General features: G+C 38.9%; 1 protein-coding gene across 1 annotated transcript in view; it reads right to left on the reverse strand.

The window, feature by feature from the left end:
• Nucleotides 1-448: 448 nt before the first annotated feature.
• The window catches only part of kbtbd3 (kelch repeat and BTB (POZ) domain containing 3), a 27,449-nt gene continuing 9,102 nt past the window's right edge, over nt 449-18,795 (reverse strand). Inside the window, exon 4 of the mRNA XM_020527168.2 lies at nt 449-2,042. Within this exon, the coding sequence (XP_020382757.1) occupies nt 449-2,042 (1,594 nt within the window). The remainder of the gene's footprint in view (nt 2,043-18,795) is intronic.

An 18,795-nucleotide genomic window follows, 5' to 3' on the forward strand; every position in this document is an offset into this window, starting at 1 on the left:
TGTTGACATTTTTTAAAATCCATGCTACTATATTACTTCCAAATCCACAAGCTCCTAACATGTGAACTAAACATTTAAGTGGCACCTAATCAAATGCCTTTTGGAAATTCAAATTCACCACATCTACTAGTTCCCTTTATCCATCAAGATCAGGGAAATCTAAAATATTTGTCAAATATATGTCCTTTTCAGAAAATTATGTTAACTCTGTTTTATAGCATATTACAAAAGGATTCGGTTTTCGACAGTACTGTCAAATTGTTTTCCAACATGATGAATGTCATCAGACAAGAGTGTTTTGGGTCCATGGAACCAAATTCCTGTCTCTGGGGAAGTGAGGTGACATGATTTTGGAGAGAAAATGAATAACTATTTAAATTAAAATCAAATATAAATAGTTGGGTCTAAACAAAGACCAATTATCACCACTTAAAAGCAGACAATACAATTAATTTTTCCAGGGATCCCTATTTCTGCTAAATTGAATCACTTGACAGTGAAACTCTGTTAAAGCCTTGGGCATTGGAGATACTTCTTCCCATATCGATCTGCTACTATGGTACACCTGTACTTCATCTGTAATTTCATCAGGAGCATAATCCCCACCCAAAATGTAAATTTTGTCTGAAATCCCAATAGCTCCTGCATTAAAGCCCGCACACTCAAATGAGCCCTCACCTTTCCAAACACAAGTTTCTGGACAAAAACTGTAGACTTTGTAAGTAGAAAGGTCACAAATATACAATGTGGAATTCACTGGGACAGCTTTCACAAGAGTAGCATGAAAAAACTGGCCAAATTCAGCAACAAGTTCTGACCATTGATCAGAGGACACATTGTATTTGAAGAAACAATCTAATGATGGATTGAAGACATCAGCTATTTCCACCTCTGATCCAAGGACATAGATAATGTCATTGCAGGCACTTGCTTCCGGATAGTAAATTCCTCTTGGTAAGTGGCTCACTGATCTCCATTGTTTCGTAAGAGGGTTGTAGGATTCAACATTTAAAAGACTTCGCATTTCTTGCGCTCCTCTGGTTTTCCCACCTACTACAAAAAGTTGTTTCATTGCGATAACTGACGTATGCATGGTCCGAGAGTTCTTCATTGATGAAACCGAAGTGAAATTGTTTGTTCTTGGACAGTAGCACCATGTCTGGTCAGTTGCATCATGACATCTTTCTGCAACGTGCAATCGTATAGATTTACTGCAACTAATCTTACATCCTCCGGTTATAAATATTTTTTCTCCATAGGTAACCAAGCTTGACCCTGGAAAATCAATAATATTTGCAGCAGGCAACTCTTTCCAGGTATCACTTTTAATGTTATAGCAAAAGGTATGCTTTGTTGTACCATTTTCTTCAGTTTTGTGAACAAATATGTAGTTTTCTGTTGTGGATGGTCTTGCATCCATTAAAAGCCCATTTTGCTCTTCAAATTTATCGAGAACCTTGCATATACATTCCATACATTCAGGACTATTTGCTAGCAAACTTTCAGATCTCATTAAATTCTCCAGAATTTCTTTGGATAGCTGATGCAATCTCACAAGCCTAATCAGGCAAGGTAAGTGTTTTTCCCTCGTCTCTACTTCATATTGAGTCCATTGAAGAACAGCATTCAGAACAGTGTCCTCATCAGGGACGTTCAAGACATCTGCTTCAAGGCATTTTTCCAGCGGTCCAACATTCATTTCTAAGAAATCATTTGACTTTAACATAAGAGAGAAGTGCTGCACTACAAATTGCAAAGCATGATTGTACAAATTGGTAGAACCATAACTCTCAGACAGAGACAAAAGTTGCAAGCAGTTTTTGACATCGATCTTTTTGATGAGATAATCACCGCAGCCTTTAGCTAACAGGGGCACTTGAAGAAATGAAGACATCTGAAAATACATTTCAACATTGGTCTCAGATATCCGTGCATACCCTCTGTAAGCAAAATCCAGAAATGCCTTCACAGCTTCTGGAGATAAATTAGTGATTTTTACACTTCCATCATCCCTTTCCCTCATGTGAACTTCAAACATGGCTCTGCAAGGAAAACAGCAATAGAACTAGTGTATTAACCAGGATAATAAAGAAACTGAATCAAGTATTTATTTCAATATTTGCTGCTTCCATTATTATCTGTGGTCCAGTTTACAATTTGCTAAATTACATTTTAGACAGGTTTTCTGCACATACACAAACTTGAATGTTTTTAACCTAAAAAGTTCCAAATATACTTGAACACATTAACTGTTTTTCTAGAACAAGTCTAGAATATTAAAATTACTGTCAATTCTAGTCTGTGGAAAAATCAGATGGGGAAAAGGTAGTTTAGATTTTAGGAATTCATTGATTGTTATCGGGACAATTTCTTAGATCAGTATTTTAGGGCACTAGCCAAAGAACAGGTTATACTAGACCCAATTTTGACCAACAAGGTAAGATTAATTATAGACCTTGTAGTGACAGTGCCTCTGGGTAGCAGCAACCATTACATAATAGAATTTTATGTTCAGTTTAAGGGAGAGAAATGTAGGCCCAAGATTGCTATTTCAAATTTAAACAAGCGCAATTATGAGGGCATGAAATAGAAATAACAAGAGTGAACTGGAAATTTAGGTTGAGGGACAGGTCAATGGAGATGTAGTGGTAAATATTTAAGAGGATATTCTAGAAAATGAGAAAGAATAGATACCTTCCAAAAAATAAGAAAAATTCCAAGGGATGGACCCATCATCCGTGGTTAACTAAAAATGTTAAAGATGGTATCAAATTCAAAGTAAAGACATGGAATTGTGCAAATATAGGTAGCAGGTAAGAATATTGGACAAAATATGAAAAAAACAAAGAATTACCAAAAGATTAATAAAGAAGGAAAATTATAGTACAACGGAAAGTTAGCCAAAGATATAAAACAGGCAGGAAAAGTTTCTTCGGAGACTTAAGAGTCATAAACTCATAGAATTATACAGCACGGAAACAGACCCTTCAGTCCAACCAGTCCATGCCGATCATAATCCCAAACTAAACTAGTTCCACCTACCTGCACTTAGAACATATCCCTCCAAACATTTTTTTTAAAAAGTGAAAAACATGCAAGTGTGGACCTTATAGAGAACAAGTCTGGGAAGTTAGTAATGGAGGGTAAAGAAATGACAGACGAATTGAACAGATATTTTACATGGTCTTCACTAGGAAGGATATAAGAAACATCCCAGAAATAGCTGCAAATCAGGAATTGAAAGTGAGGGGGAAACTCAAGAAAATTAAAATTACCAGGGAAATTATACGGAGTAAATCGTTGGAACTGCAAGTTGACAAATCATAAAGTCATAGAGTCAAAGAGATCTACAGCTCAGAAAAAGGCCCTTCGACTGGTCAAAAGCAATGATCTAACTATTCTAATCCTATTTTCCAGCACTTGGCCCATAGCCTTTTATCCCTAGTCCCTAGTCCCTAGTTCCTGAAGGATTTCTTCCTAGTGTTGCAAAGTTGTGTACAGTCCTTGCGAATTGGAAGGCAGGAAGTTAGAATTTGTTTGTAAAAATGCTTGGGAGGAAAGAGTGTGTAGTCTCTTTAAGAGGCGATGTGCTTTTCTAAGCTTGGACATTTAAACTAAAATATGTGTCTGTAAGCAGCTGAAGGGGTACAGACAGTTCTGAAACTGAAACGTGTATCAATTGGTTGTGTGATTGGAAACTTTAGGCTTGTTTTGACAACTAGCTTGACGATTAACCAATTAATTTAAACCAAGCACTTAGAGATTGAAAATCAATTGAATTTAAACCTGATGGTTTTGACAACCTCGAACAAAATCTATTATAAGAAAATTGACTGGTCATCGGGAGTATATAAGAACAGGGTTTTCAAAAATTGGTGTGAGAGTGAACTGCCATCTGAAGAGTAAATATCTGGCTCTCAGAGAAATCTCTAAGCTCTCTGAGAAAGCATCATCTATTCATAAAGGTACCACGGCACTCTCAGCTAAGATTCCTGATGGAAGAATTCACAGAGAAAGCATTCCTGACAGAAGGATCAGTGGAGAAAGGCAAAGAACATTCTGGAAGACTTAAACCGGCTGTATTTTCGAGAGTCTAAGTTCTAATTTATTTTTATTATTACTTGGGGTTATAGAAGTAGGATTTATATTTATTGGAACAGCATACCATTAGAATTTTGTTCTGTTCGGGAATAGTTGGTACTTAAGGGGGAATTGTTTGATTTGTTAGTAGTTCTGTTAATTTGTTCACTGTTAAAGTTAAATAAATAAATAAATAAATAAAACTTCTATCCCCGCTGTAACAGATTGGGGGCTGGTGTTTTGATTTTAATTATCAAAGGGGTTCGACCTCCACTTCCTAACATTAGTATCTTAAAAGAAGCAGCTAGTGAGATAGTCGATGCATTAGTTTTAATTTTCCAAAACTGATTAGATTCAGGAAAAGTTCCTTTAGACCAGAAAATAGCTGGCATACCTCTTTTATTGAAAAGGATGGGAAGCAGAGGGCAGTAAACTACAGGCAAGTTAGTTTAATATCTGTCATTGGGAAAATGTTAGCTAATATTAAAGACATTATAACATGGATAAGTTCAAGGTAATCAGGCAGAGCCAGCATGGTTTTTGTCAAAAGGAAATAATGTTGAATGAATTTATTGGAGATCTTTGAAGAAGTAACTTGTGCTGGGGAACTAGTGGATGCATTGTATTTTGATTCACAGAAGGCATTTCATAAGGTCTCACATCAAAGCTTATTTTAGAAAATAAAACCTAATGTTTTTGGGGGTAACATATTGCTATGAATACAAGGTCAGCTGGCTAACAGGAAACAGAACGTAGGAATAAATGTGTCTATTTCAGGCTGGCCGATGTCACAAGTGGCGTGCCACATGTATTCGATGTTGGGGCCTCAAATCTACACGATTTATATAAATAATTTGAATGAAGGAACTGAAGGTATGGCCGCTAAGTTTGCTGATGAAACAAAGATAGGTAGGAAAGTGAGTTGTGAAGAGGACATAAGGAGCCTACAAAAAGATACAGATAGGTTAAGTGAGTGGCCAAAAATCAGATAAATGGAGTATAATATGGGAAAGTGGGAAATTGTCCATTTAGGCAGAAAAGATTTAAAAAAGCAGAATATTGAAATGGTGAGAGTTTGCAGAGCTCAGATGCAGAGAGGTCTGGGCATCCTACTGCAAGAATCACAGGAAGTTAGTGTGCAGGTACAATGAGTAATCAGGAAAGGTAATAGAATGTTATGATTTATGGTGAGGGAAATTAATGTAAGAGGAGGGAGGTTATGCTTCAGTTATACAGGGCATCTTAAATACTGTGTACAGTACTAGTTACCCATACTTTCTGAAGGATGTTGATGTGTTGGAAACAGTTCAGTCAAGGTTAACGAGACTAAACCTGGAATGAGCAGATTGATGTATGACAAAGGGCTAAACAGGCTATCCCTATATCCTCTGAAGTTTAGATGAGTTAGAGGTAACTTAACTGAAACATATAAGATCCTGAGAGGACTTGACCAGATGGATGTGGAAAGGATGTTTCCTCTTGTGGGAGAATCTAAAACTAGGGGTCATAGTTCAAAAATAAGTAGTCACCTAATTAAGTCAGAGATGAGGGAAAAGAATTTCTCTCCGAGGGTTGTGAGCCTTTGGAATTCCCTTCCTCAAAAGGCAGTGGTGCAGAATATTTAAATATTTTTAAGGCAGAGGAAGATGGAATTTTGATTAGCAAAGAGATGAAAGATTATCAAAGGTGTGCAGGAATGTAGAGTTGAGATTAAAATCAGATCAGCCGTGATCTTTTTAAAAGACAGAGCTGGCTCAAAGGGCCAAGTGGCCTACTCAGTCAGGAAACTCTTATTAGAACATAAGAACATAAGAACTAGGAGCAGGAGTAGGCCGTCTGGCCCTTCGAGCCTGCTGCGCCACTCAATAAGATCATGGCTGATCCTTTCGTGGACTCAGATCCACTTACCCGCGTTCTCACTGTATCCCTTAATTCCTTTATTGTTCAAAAAAAAATCTACCTTTTTTTTAAAAACATTTACTGAAGTAGCGTCAACTATTTCACTGGGCAAGGAATTCCACAGATTAACAACCCTCTGGGTGAAGAAATTCCTTCTCAGTTCAGTCCTAAATCTGCTCCCTCTAATCTTGAGGCTATGCCCTCTTGTCCTAGCTTCACCTGCCAGTGGAAACATCCTCTCTACTTCTATCTTATCTATTCCCTTCATAATTTTATATGTTTCTATAAGATCCCCCCTCAATCTTCTGAATTCCAATGAATATAATCCCAATCTACTCAGTCTCTCCTCATAAGCCAACCCCCTCAACTCCGGAATCAACCTAGTGAACCTCCTTTGCACCCCCTCCAGTGCCAGTACATCCTTTCTCAAGTAAGGAGACCAAAATTGCATACAGTACTCCAGGTGTGGCCTCACCAGCACCTTGTACAGCTGCAACATAACCTCTCTGCTTTTTATTTCAATCCCTTTAGCAATGATGGACAAAATTCCATTTTCCTTCCTAATTACTTGTTGTACCTGCAGACCTACCTTCTGTGATTCATGTGATTCTATGAGGTCTACCTGGTTGACCTTGATACAATCACTACAGAGGCCTGTGACCAGCAGTGTTCTGTAGGGATCGGTGCTGGGTCCACTGTTGTTTGTCATTCATACAAACAATTTGGATGAAAATTTAGGAGGCATGGTTAGTATGTTTGTAGGTGAGACCAAAATTAGTGGTATGGTCGGTAGTGAAGATGGTTATCTAAGATTACTAAGGGATCTTGATCAGTTGGGCAATGGGTTTAGGAGTGGCAGATTGGAGTTTAATTTGGATAAATGTGAGGTATTGCATTTTGGTAAAGCGAAGAAGGGCAGGATTTGTACAGTTAATGGTAGGGCTCTGGATAGTGTTGTCGAACAGAGACACCTAGGGGTTCAGGTGTTTAGTTCTTTGAAAGTTGCGTCATGATTAGACAGGGTTGTTAAGAAGGTGCTTAGCATGCTTGCCTTTCATTGCTTAGACCATTGAGTATAGGAGTTGGGATGTCACATTGGAGATTGTACAGGATATTGGTGAGGCCACATTTGGGGCACTGTGTATAGTTCTGGTCACCTACTATAGAAAGGTTATTATAAAATTGGAGACGGTTCAGAAAAGATTTACAAGGATGGTGCCAGGACTGGAGGGTTTATGTTACAGGGAGAGGCTGGATAGACTGGGACTTTTTTCCCTTGAGATTAGGAGGTTGAGGAGTGATCTTATAGAGGTTTAGAAAATCATGAGGGGCATAGATAAGGTCAATAGCAAAGGTCTTTCCCTAGGGTGGGGACATTCAAAACCAGGGGGAGGGCATATTTTTAAGGTGAGAGGTGGAAGATTTAAAAGAGACCCAAGGGGCAACTTTTTCACACAGAAGGTGGTTCATATGTAGAATGAACTGCCAGAGGAAGTGTTAGATGCAGATACAGTGACAACATTTAAAAGACATTTGGACAGGTACATGAATAGGAAAAGTTTAGAGGGATATGGGCCAAATGCAGGCAAGTGGTACTAGTTTAGTTTGGGAAACTTGGTTGGCATGGGTGAATTGGACTCAAGGGTCTGTTTCCATACTGTGTGAATCTATGACCCTATGACTCTTGTTCTTTGTTCATTTGTAAACATTTGGAAACTTGTAGATGAATGAGAAAACATTCATTTGGTCATGCTTGATAAACTTAATGATTATTCTTTCCCCTGAGGAAATTACAGTGCATAAAGTGAACACATTGAATGTACTAAATTCCAATGTTTATGTGCCTGATAAGACAGTGATTTCTCATCCAAATTGAGGTATATGGATGACATGTGGGAAGTGGTATAAAAGAGGCATCACTGCTGGATCCCTTTTGTTTCAATTTACGTTATTACTTTGCATGTAGTCATATGGAATAATTTTGAATTTGCAGATGAATTATGGACTTTGGAATAAGAGTGCAGCAGAACATGAATAAATTAGTAGGAGTGGACACACAGATGACTTGCCCTTGAATAAAGAAAAGTGTGAAACAGAGTATTTTGGGTAAACTGATTGTGTAAATGAGCTCCATGTTACATAAAAAGAGAACCAAGGACATACAAGGAGGCAAGGGACAGCATAAAATAAAAAAAGGCATTCTAAAAATGAGAAGTTGGATCCCACAGAATGGGAGAAATGCAAAGACTAACAAAGGGCCACAAAGCAGCTTATAAGGGCGGCAAAAAGGAATTATGAAAGGAAACTTGCAAGGAACAGAAAAGACAATAAAATATTTTATAGTTATATAATGGGAAAGTGGCTGGTTAAGAATACAACTGGCCTACTGAAGGCTGGGGGGATATTGTCAATGACCGACCGTGGGGAAATGGCAGACATACTGAACGATTTCTGTTGTGAATATGAAGCAAAATAAAGGAGGATAGCTTGCCACAAGTCCCAAAGAAATTAAGAGAGGATTAGGGATGGGGTCTAAATAAAATTAGTCTAAGTAATCATCGATAATGGGGAAACAAATAGAACAGAAGAATGACAAATTCCCAGGACATGATGGTTTCTGTCCATGGGTGTTAAAGGAGGTAGGAGAGTACATTGCTGATGCCCAAACAATAAACTTTCAACGTTTTTTGGATTCGGGAGTTGTACCTCTGGTTTGGAAACTTTCTCATGTCACTCTGCTGTTTAAGAAGGGTGGCAGAGGGAAACCAGGGAATTACAGGCTAGTTAGCCTAACCGTGGTGGGGAAATTGTTGAAGTCTACCACCAAGGATAGGGCAACTGATCATCTTGAAAAATCTCAGTTAATCAGGGAGAGTCAGCATGGATTTATGAAGAGTCATGCCTGACAAACCTCAGAGTTTTTGTGAAGAGATGATACAGATGGTGGACAGAGATAAGTTGTTGGATATTGTTTATATGAACTTTCAGAAAGCTTTTGATAAATTCCTACATAAGAGACTGTTAGGTAAGGTGCAAGCCAATGGAATGGGGGAAATTACTGACATGGATAGGAAATTGGTTGAGTGGCAGGAAATAGAGATAATGGGATAAATACTCAAACTGGCAGGATATGACTAGTGATGTCCCAGAGAGATCTGTGTTGAGGCCTCAATTATTCACAATATTCATTAATGACTTGGATAAAGCATAGAAATTTACTGACAACACAAAATTAGGCAGCATTGTAAATAGTGATGATGACAGCATAAAATTACAACAGGATACTGATAGCTTTGCCCATTCACCTAACCTATGACAGATGGATTTCAATATAAACAAATGTGAGACTATCCATTTTGGATCAAAAAAGGACAGATCAAGGTTTTTTTTTTAAGAAGGCACATAGTTAAATATAGTGGATATCCAATGAGATTTGGGGGTTCAGGTACATAGCTTTATAAAATGACACGATCAGGTGCAAAATTGAGTCAAGAAGGCTAATGGAATGCTGGCCTTCATTTCTAAACGGATGGTGTATAGTGATGCAAACATTATACTGCAGTTATAAAAAACCCGTGTTAGACCCCACTTAGGCTACTGTGAGTAGATCTGATCACCACATCTTAGGACGGATGTCGTGGCCCTGGAGGGAGTTCAATGCAGTTTATAAAATGGATGTTAACAAGGAAAGACAAGATAGATAAAGATAAACTATTTCCACCGATTGATGATTCGAGAACCAAGGGGCATAATCTAAGAATTAGGGCCAGACTATTCAGGTAGAAGTGTTTCTTGCATCTCACAAGTAATGAGCAGTGGAGGTTTGGCACTCTTTTCCTCAAATGGCAGTCATTACTAATTCAATTGTTAAATTTTAATCTGAGATAGACAAATTTTTATTAAGCAAAAGTTTCAACAGGTATGGGCCCAAAGTAGGCATGTGGAGTTAGGCCACAGATCAGCCATGATCTTATTGAATAACACATCAGACTAGAGGGGCTGAATGGCCTACTCCTGTTCCTAAGTGTCTGTCAGATATCTCTCAGTTTGAGTTTGATGTGTATGCAGGTTGTGGGTATCTGTCAGTTACCTTACAAATAAGTACCTACTACAAACAGATGAGTTCTGTGTGCATTTCTATGTGTGGAACAGATTTTTTGTGGAACCCTACCAAAGCATTCTGATGTGGAGTGTGGTATACCAAACTGGCTGTCGTGTCCTCCTGAGTTGATTAGGCTAATTAAAATTCAGCTACCATAATCCTCTGAATAAAAAGACAGCAAAAAACATTTTGGTGCAGGAGTACAGGCTTTACTGGGGTTTTTCAAAGGGGAGTGTTATGCATCAAACTTTTCAGCATGAGTTCTTGCACTGATTACACCAATGAAAATTTAGCTACCATAATCTCCTGATGAAAGAGAATTTTCTTTATGTAAATTTCTTAGCATTATGTTAGCTATTACCATACTGCATTTGGAAAATTGTCTAGTGTAAGAGTGGTTAAGGGGAGCAAAAATCAAACAATTTTGAAATTATTGAAGTGCAGAAAGCTGAGAATGGAGTGTTTCATTTGCATCTCCCAATTGAGGGCTATTTTCAATCAACATTTGAAGAAAGTGGAGCATACTTCTTCCAAATGGTCTTGGAGAAAGACTAAGAAGGTGGAGGAATATCTGTGACAACAACCCGGGACTGCACAGCACTGCTGCTTCTGGTAATGCATTCTTGCCCACCCTGTCTACCTGTAACACTACTTTCTACTTTCAAAGAACTATATACCTGCACCCCTAGGCCTCTCTGTTTGATAACACTCCCCGGGGCTCTAACATTAACTGTGTAAGTCCTGCTCTGGCTTGTCTTACCAAAATGCAACACCTCACATCTACTTGCATTAAACTCCATCTGCTATTCCTTGGCCCATTGACTGAGTTGATCAACATCCTATTGTTCTCTTAGATGACTGCATTCACTGTTCACTATATCACCAATTTTGGTGTCATTCACAAACTTACTAACCAACAACAGTGGACCCAGCACTGATTCTAGTATCACAGCACTGGTCACGTAGAACATAGAACATAGAATATGAATTGAGGGGTGATAGATATAGGACAGATGTCAGAGGTAGGTTCTTTACTCAGAGAGTAGTAAGGGGGTAGAATGCCCTGCCTGCAACAGTAGTAGACTCGCCAACTTTAAGGGCATTTAAATGGTCATTGGATAAACATATGGATGATAATGGAATAGTGTAGGTTAGATGGGCTTCAGATTGTTGCACTGACCTGTGACATCTGTCCTATATCTATCACCCCTCAATTTAAAGCTATGTCCACTCGTGCTAGCCATCACCATCCAAGGAAAAAGGCTCTCGCTGTCCACCCTATCTAATCCTCTGATCATCTTGTATGTCTCTATTAAGTCACCTCTTAACCTTCTTCTCTCTAATGAAAACAGCCTCAAGTCCCTCAGCCTTTCCTCATAAGACCTTCCCTCCATACCAGGCAACATCCTGGTAAATCTCCTCTGCACCCTTTCCAATGCTTCCACATCCTTCCTATAATGCGGCGACCAGAACTGTACGCAATACTCCAAGTGCGGCCGCATCAGAGTTTTGTACAGCTGCAACACGACCTCATGGCTCCGAAACTCAATCCCTTTACCAATAAAACCTAACACACCGTATGCCTTCTTAACAACCCTATCAACCTGGGTGGCAACTTTCAGGGATCTATGCACATGGACACCGAGATCTCTCTGCTCATCTACACTACCAAGAATCTTACCATTAGCCCAGTACTCTGTATTCCTGTTACTCCTTCCAAAGTGAATCAACTCACACTTTTCCACATTAAACTCCATTTGCCACCTCTCAGCCCAGCTCTGCAGCTTATCTATGTCCCTCTGTAACCTGCAACATCCTTCCGCACTATCCACAACTCCACCGACTTTAGTGTCATCCGCAAATTTACTAACCCATTCTTTTACGCCCTCTTCCAGGTCATTTATAAAAATGACAAACAGCAGTGACCCCAAAACAGATCCTTGCGGAACACCACTAGTAACTGAATTCCAGGATGAACATTTCCCATCAACCACCACCCTCTGTCTTCTTACAGCTAGCCAATTTCTGATCCAGACCGCTAAATCACCCTCAATCCCATGCCTCCGTATTTTCTGCAATAGCCTACCGTGGGGAACCTTATCAAACGCTTTACTGAAATCCATATACACCACATCAACCGCTTTACCCTCATCCACCTGTTTGGTCACCTTCTCAAAGAACTCAATAAGGTTTGTGAGGCTTCCAGTCCAAGAAACAACCCTCTACCATCATCCTGTCACCTACGGTCGAACCAATTTTGTATCCAATTGGCTAGCTCTCCCTGGAATCCGTGTGATCTAACCAATCTACCATGAGGATCCCGACCCAAAACGTCAACTTTCCTGCTCCTTTGATACTGCCTGGCCCACTCTTCCTACAGCTCCACACTGTGTAATCTATAACCAGTTTACCGCTGTGGCTTGTCGAAGGCCTTGCTAAAGTAACATAACTACCAATGCAAAAGCCCTTGCTTCTTTCTATGGATGTGCAGAAAGTTTTCTATCAGGAATAATGGGACTTCGTGCTCTAAATGCTTGACAGAATGACAACTGTTGACACATCTATCTATTCAGACACAAATTCTGCAGCATACACCTCCTTTGCATTTCCTTTCCACTATGGGATCACACAGGGAGGAGTGTAATCTGCCTTCGTGTTTTCACCTTGGTTACAAAATCTTGTGGTTGCAGCCGTTAAGACAAATTCATCTATCCATGTAACTTAGGCTGTTGGGACTCGGTGTACAAGATAATACTGTGTGTTGACACTATATGGGAGCAGCCATATTAATTCACTACTTGTCGTACTGTTACAACCTGTCATCTTACAAGTGATCAAGGAGTTGATCGACTTTCAAGCAACAAACATGTAACATGTCCCCCACACAAATATACCAATGCTACCCATTGCCATCATTAAACATATAATGATATACAAGAATAGCCTCTGCACATTCACAGTACAAGGGCAATTGTTCTTCCCTTAATTCATAGTACCTACATATACACATACTTTAACCTGAGCAAATGGGCAGTCTGAAGGAATTACAACGAAGATGATTGTGATCCTGCACCTCTTGTACCTGTTCCAAATACATTTGAGAATGAGTTTTGGATAGAATATTGCCTAAAAGTGCTTTGTGGGACCAGACTGCAACGTGATTTGGCAATCCTGCACTGTTTAGAGGAGCTTTAAATGTAGGATAGGCCCTTGTTTTAAAGAATTCCATTTTCTTCTTTCAATTCATTAACAGGATGTGAGCATTGCATGCTAGACCAGCATTAATTGCCTGTCCCTCTTTGCCCTTGAGATGGTGGTGGTGAGTTGATTCTCATACTGCTTTAGTCTATATGGTGAAGGTACATCCGTGATGCCATTTTGGAGGATGTTCCAGAATTCTGATCCAGTGATGATGAAGGAACAGCAAAAGTGGCTTGGAGGGGAATTTGCAATTGGTGATGTTCCCATGTAACTGCTGCTTTTTCAGGTGTTAGTGATCCTTGATTTGGAAAGTGTTATGGTGAATTTCTGCAGTGCATCTTGTGGATGGTACAAACTGCTGTCACTGTGCATTTGTGCTGGAGGGACTGAATTTTTGTGGTGCCAATCAAGTGGGCTACTTTGTCCTGGATAATGATAGAAGTCTGCAGCATAGAATGTTCTTCTTGAGAGTTGTTGGAGCTGCACTTATCCAGGCAAGTGGGAAGTATTCCTGACGTGCCTTGCAGATGGTGGAAAGGTTTGGGGAGTCAGATTTTGAGTTACTCACTGCAGTATTTCTTAGCCTGCTCTTATAGCCACTGTGTTTACATTGCTAGTCTTGTTCAGTTTCTGCTCAATAGTAACGCCATGGATGTTGATAACTTTGGGGAGGTTCAGCAATGATACCATTTAATGTCAAGGGGCAATGTTTATTTTTTCTCTATTGGAGATGGCCATTGCCTAGGCTGTGAAGCAAATGTTTCTTGTCACTTGTCAGTCAAAACCTGGATAATTTGGGAATGAACTGTTTCAGTACCTGATGAGTCATGAATGATGCTAAACATCATGCAATCATCAGCAAACATCTCCAATTCTGACCTTACAATCATGAACTATTATTAATCTTCCAGTGACATTTTGCTCTTTGATAATGATAAATATCTTATTTTTGCTCCTGTTTAAAGAGAGGCTTCATAAAATCTCACATACGATATATGTGGTCAGTGAAGATGGTTGCAAGACTGCAGTGTAGAAGAACAGTGGTAGAAAGATGATCGTACATTTAGATATCCTTAAGTGGGCAAGTAAAATGTGTATTCCATTTACGATTATAACAGTATGCAAACAAAACTGGTCTGATTATATCAGGTAAGTATCAAAAGCTGTCTAAAGAACAGGCTATTTTAGATCGAGAACTATGTAACGCAAATTAATAACCTTGTTATAAAAGATCCTTTAAGGACCACAAAACAAGAGAATTTTACAGTATACTTGAAGATATGATTGTTCAATTTGAAGGAAAAGTGTAAAAATATGGGAAATTATGAAAGCACGAAGTGCAAGTTAGATGAGCTGGGTTGGGAAAATACATTGAGATATACAACTGTAGATAGCCAATGAACAGTCTTAAGAAATTTTACAGTAACTACACATTCCTTCAAGTGCAAAAACTCAAAAAAAGGTCAGTCAACTGTGGCTGGTGCAGGAGGTTAAGGATTGTATAAGATTAGAAGAAAAAGCTTATAAACTGGGAGTAACAAATAGTATAAAATCTGAGGACTGAGTAGGTTTTATGAAACAGCAAAGGAGGACCAATAAACTTATAAGGAAGTTGAGAATAAGAATGGAATTGAGTAAAATCTATAAAAATGGGCTGTAAAAGTAGCAACAGAAATGAAAAAACATTAGTCAAAGTTGAATGCGGGTTTATTAAAAGCAGAGTCAGGAAAACTTATAATGGGAGAATAGGAAAATGGCAGGGAAACTGAATGATTACTTTGAGTAATATTGCAGGCTTCAGAACTTTAATAACTGTTCATGGATTAAATGAATCAACAAAGATAAACTGTTATATTCAAAAGCAGCAATAATAACTCTGTCTGGAATGAACTATTAAAGACAAGGACAAACTTACACAGGAATTGAAAGCAATTAGCCATGTCTGGCTAAAGCAAGAGCGGAGGCTACATGGACAAAAGCAGCTTTGATACCTGCTTGATAAACTGGATGCCTCATGCCACAAAGGACAACTGATTGCGCTGCAGAAGAATTTTAGGAGTGAGACAGAGCTTTCCTGTAGTTTCGAACAGATAGTTAAGCCCATGTGACAAGGAACAAAGAACCTACTTCCAATAAATAGGCAAACTGCAAACTTGCAGTAATTTGGATGAAAGGACTTTAAAATAAACATCAACATATCTTATCACAGATCTGTAGAATGAAAATCTGTATAAGAAATGAACACCGAAATGCCACCGGAGAATTTCGAAGAAAAACACGGCATAAAGATCAAACCCTGGACACTTCCACAGACAGACACTGGTGATGAAATCCTGGCCAGATTGCACCATCAATCAGGTAACAGCCAAGTTGTGAGGCTAACTTGCTTACTTGAGGGATCTTATTTTGGTAGCTACATGTAATAAAGTTTGAATCATTGTTTCAGTACTTGATTGTCTGAGATTTCTTAATAAGTAGCCAAATTAAAGGTAACTTGTGGCAATTTACCATCAACATTCATGTCTGTTTTCACTGAATATGATGCAATATAATGTAGAAAGATGTGAGATTATCCAGTTTTGTTGGAAGAACAAACGTGCATAGTATTTCTTAAATGGTGAGATGATGGAATGTGTAGATGTGTAAAGGGACTTGGGTACCCTTGTCAATAAGTCACTGAAGGCTAACGTATAGGTGCAGGAAAGTATTAAGAAGGTTGATCGAATGTTAGCCTTGATCATCAGACCATTTGAGTATGTGAAGCAGATTAAGAGTATTGTTAAAGAAAGACCCAGCTGCAGGCAACAGGAATTTGTCATTATGCAAATATCATTACAATTAAGAAACCTGTGGGTCATAATATAAGCAACAAGTATTATTGTGATAGGTTAAACAGATGGGAACTAGAAAATGTGAACATAATATAATCACAAAAGGAGAGTTATAAGCAATTCTTTTACAACTACAAAATGCTTAATATGTGGAATTCTGTGCTGCAAACCTTTGTTGCTGCAGAGATAATTTTTTATTTAATATAAAATTAGTGTGATTATTGAAGGGCTGTACATCAAATGAAAATGGAATGAATTGGTTTCTGGAGAAAAGTCAGCACAAAGCTGAGGGACTGAATTGTTAGTTTTAGTGCTATGACACCCTATGATTATATCTCACTATTCTATATGAAGTTAGTTACATTACAACACTACTAATGGAAAATGATTGATGAATTTGTATCCTGCAGACTTAACTTTTGAAAATGAGATGATTCTTAACTATTTCACACTTGCATAATGTACTCACATCATTAACTACTTACTGAAAAGCAATTATATGAAGTTCACTTTAATATTTCAAAATTAGTAAACAAGATTGGAAGCTGCCATTTCAAACAATATGAGGTTTCTTTCAATTTTTTCTGTATGTCAAAGTAGCTGGTTTCCACATATAGTTTGTAATCTATTTTTTGTAAGAGTCAAGTTAAAAGTAGAAACAGATTGTGTAGAGACTTGGCCCTGGATTCTAGCATCATAAAAATGGCAGAAGAGTCCAAAAATCAGAAGTCCCACTCCCAAATACATGTTCACAGAGGATGCCACATTTTGTGCATGTGCATTTCACAGAGGGAGCTGCTCACAGAAGTCCAGTCATGGCTGATTTTGGTGATGTTTACAGATTAGGTCTCGTAGCAGCAGGTCTGAATTTTGTGGGTTCATTTGGATAGCAAGGCTATCCCTTAGCAGAGGTACAGTATCTCTTCAGATATCGTCCCAGGCTAACTAAAATAAAATCTCATTCTTGACTGCTGTTTCACTACAAACCAATCTGACAGCATATAATATAAACTGAGAACAGGATATTTGTTTAAAATGCAGCTCAGTTACAACACTGTTAAAACTTAAGCGAGCAGGGAAAGATCTGGAAGGAGTCTATCAATACTTACTTTAACAACTCAGTCCAATCAAATTGTTTGATTTTTTTGTGGGAGCATGTATGAAATTGAAGACTTGACTTCACAAAAAAAATGCCCTTTTGAACTTGACATCTTTTACAATCCCTTGTTTTAGTCATCTCCATAGTAATTTTTTTTGATTATAGTAAACAATATTCCCAGAGTAAGTTTTTAAAACTGGATTACAATAAATAATATTAATTCAAAAACTAACTGTAATATTTTTATAAGATATAAGGAAAACCTGGGTTCCATTACAGCCCCAGGTGAATGTCTGTGTGGAGTTTGCGTATTTTTTCGGTTTCTGCATGGGTTTCCACTGGGTGCTGTCGTTTCCTCCCACAGTCCAAAGATGTGCAGGTTAGTGGATTGGCCATGCCAAATAGCCCATAGTGTCCAGGGATGTGTAGGTTAGGTGGATTAGGTGTGGGAAATGCAGGGTTACAGGGATAGGGTATCGGGGTGAGTCTAAGTGTTATGCTCTTCGCAGAGTTGGTGTGGATTGTTGGGCCGAATGGCTGTTTCCACACTGTAGGGATTCTATGAAACTTTGGGAGAAGTAAGTTGCCTTTGGAAGAGGTTATGTACACTTTGGGAGACAGCAGGTGTCCATAAGATTATAAGATATAGGAGCAGAATTAGGCCATTTGGCCCATTAAATCTGCTCTGCCATTCCATCATGTGCGAATGTTTCTCAACCCTATTCTCCTGCCTTCTCCCCATAACCTTCGATCTCCTTAGTAATCAATAACCTATCTATTTCTGTGTTAAATACACTTGATAACTTGGCCTCCACAGCCTTCTGTGGTAATGGCATCCACCCCCTGGCTGAAGAAATTCCTCCTCATTTCAGTTCTGAAGTGTTGTCCCTTCACTCTGAGGCTGTGCGCTTGGGTCCTAGTCTCTCCTACTACTTGAGCTCTGTCCATAGTGGATACAGGACAATTAGCATAGAGAAAGTCATACAGCTATATAGCATGGAAACAGACCCTTTGGTCCAACTCGTCCATGCTGACCAGATATCCTCAATTAATCTAGTTCCACTTGCCAGCATTTGGCCCATATCCCTCTTAACCCTTCCTCTTCATATACCATTCCTATTCCTTTTAAATACTGTAATTTTACTGGCCTCCACCACTTCCTCTGTCAGCTCATTCTATATATGCATCACCCTCTGTGTGAAAAGGTTTCCCCTAAGGTCCCTTTTCAATCTTTCTCCTCTCACCTTAAACCTTAAACCTAGTTTTGGACTCCCCCATAGCTCAAACCCTCCAATCCTGGCAACATCCTTGTAAATCTTTTCTGAATCCTTTCAAGATTCACAGCATTCTTCCTACAGCAGGGAGACCAGAATTGCCTGCATGTAAGTGCAAATCGTGGTGACGGACACAAATTGACAGTAGCACATGGGATATGAAGGACAAAGGGAGTGGATAGAGGGCACAGGTTGGCATGGGAGATATGGGGAAGTATATGAGATAGAAGTGTATAGAATGGCTCTGAGGCTATGATGGGTCTGTGTGTGTGTGTGTGTGTGTGTGTGTGTGTGTGTGTGTGTGTGTGT

This window comes from Rhincodon typus, chromosome 6 (genome assembly GCF_021869965.1).
Source record: "Rhincodon typus isolate 14 chromosome 6, sRhiTyp1.1, whole genome shotgun sequence".
In the NCBI taxonomy this organism is placed as follows: domain Eukaryota; kingdom Metazoa; phylum Chordata; class Chondrichthyes; order Orectolobiformes; family Rhincodontidae; genus Rhincodon; species Rhincodon typus.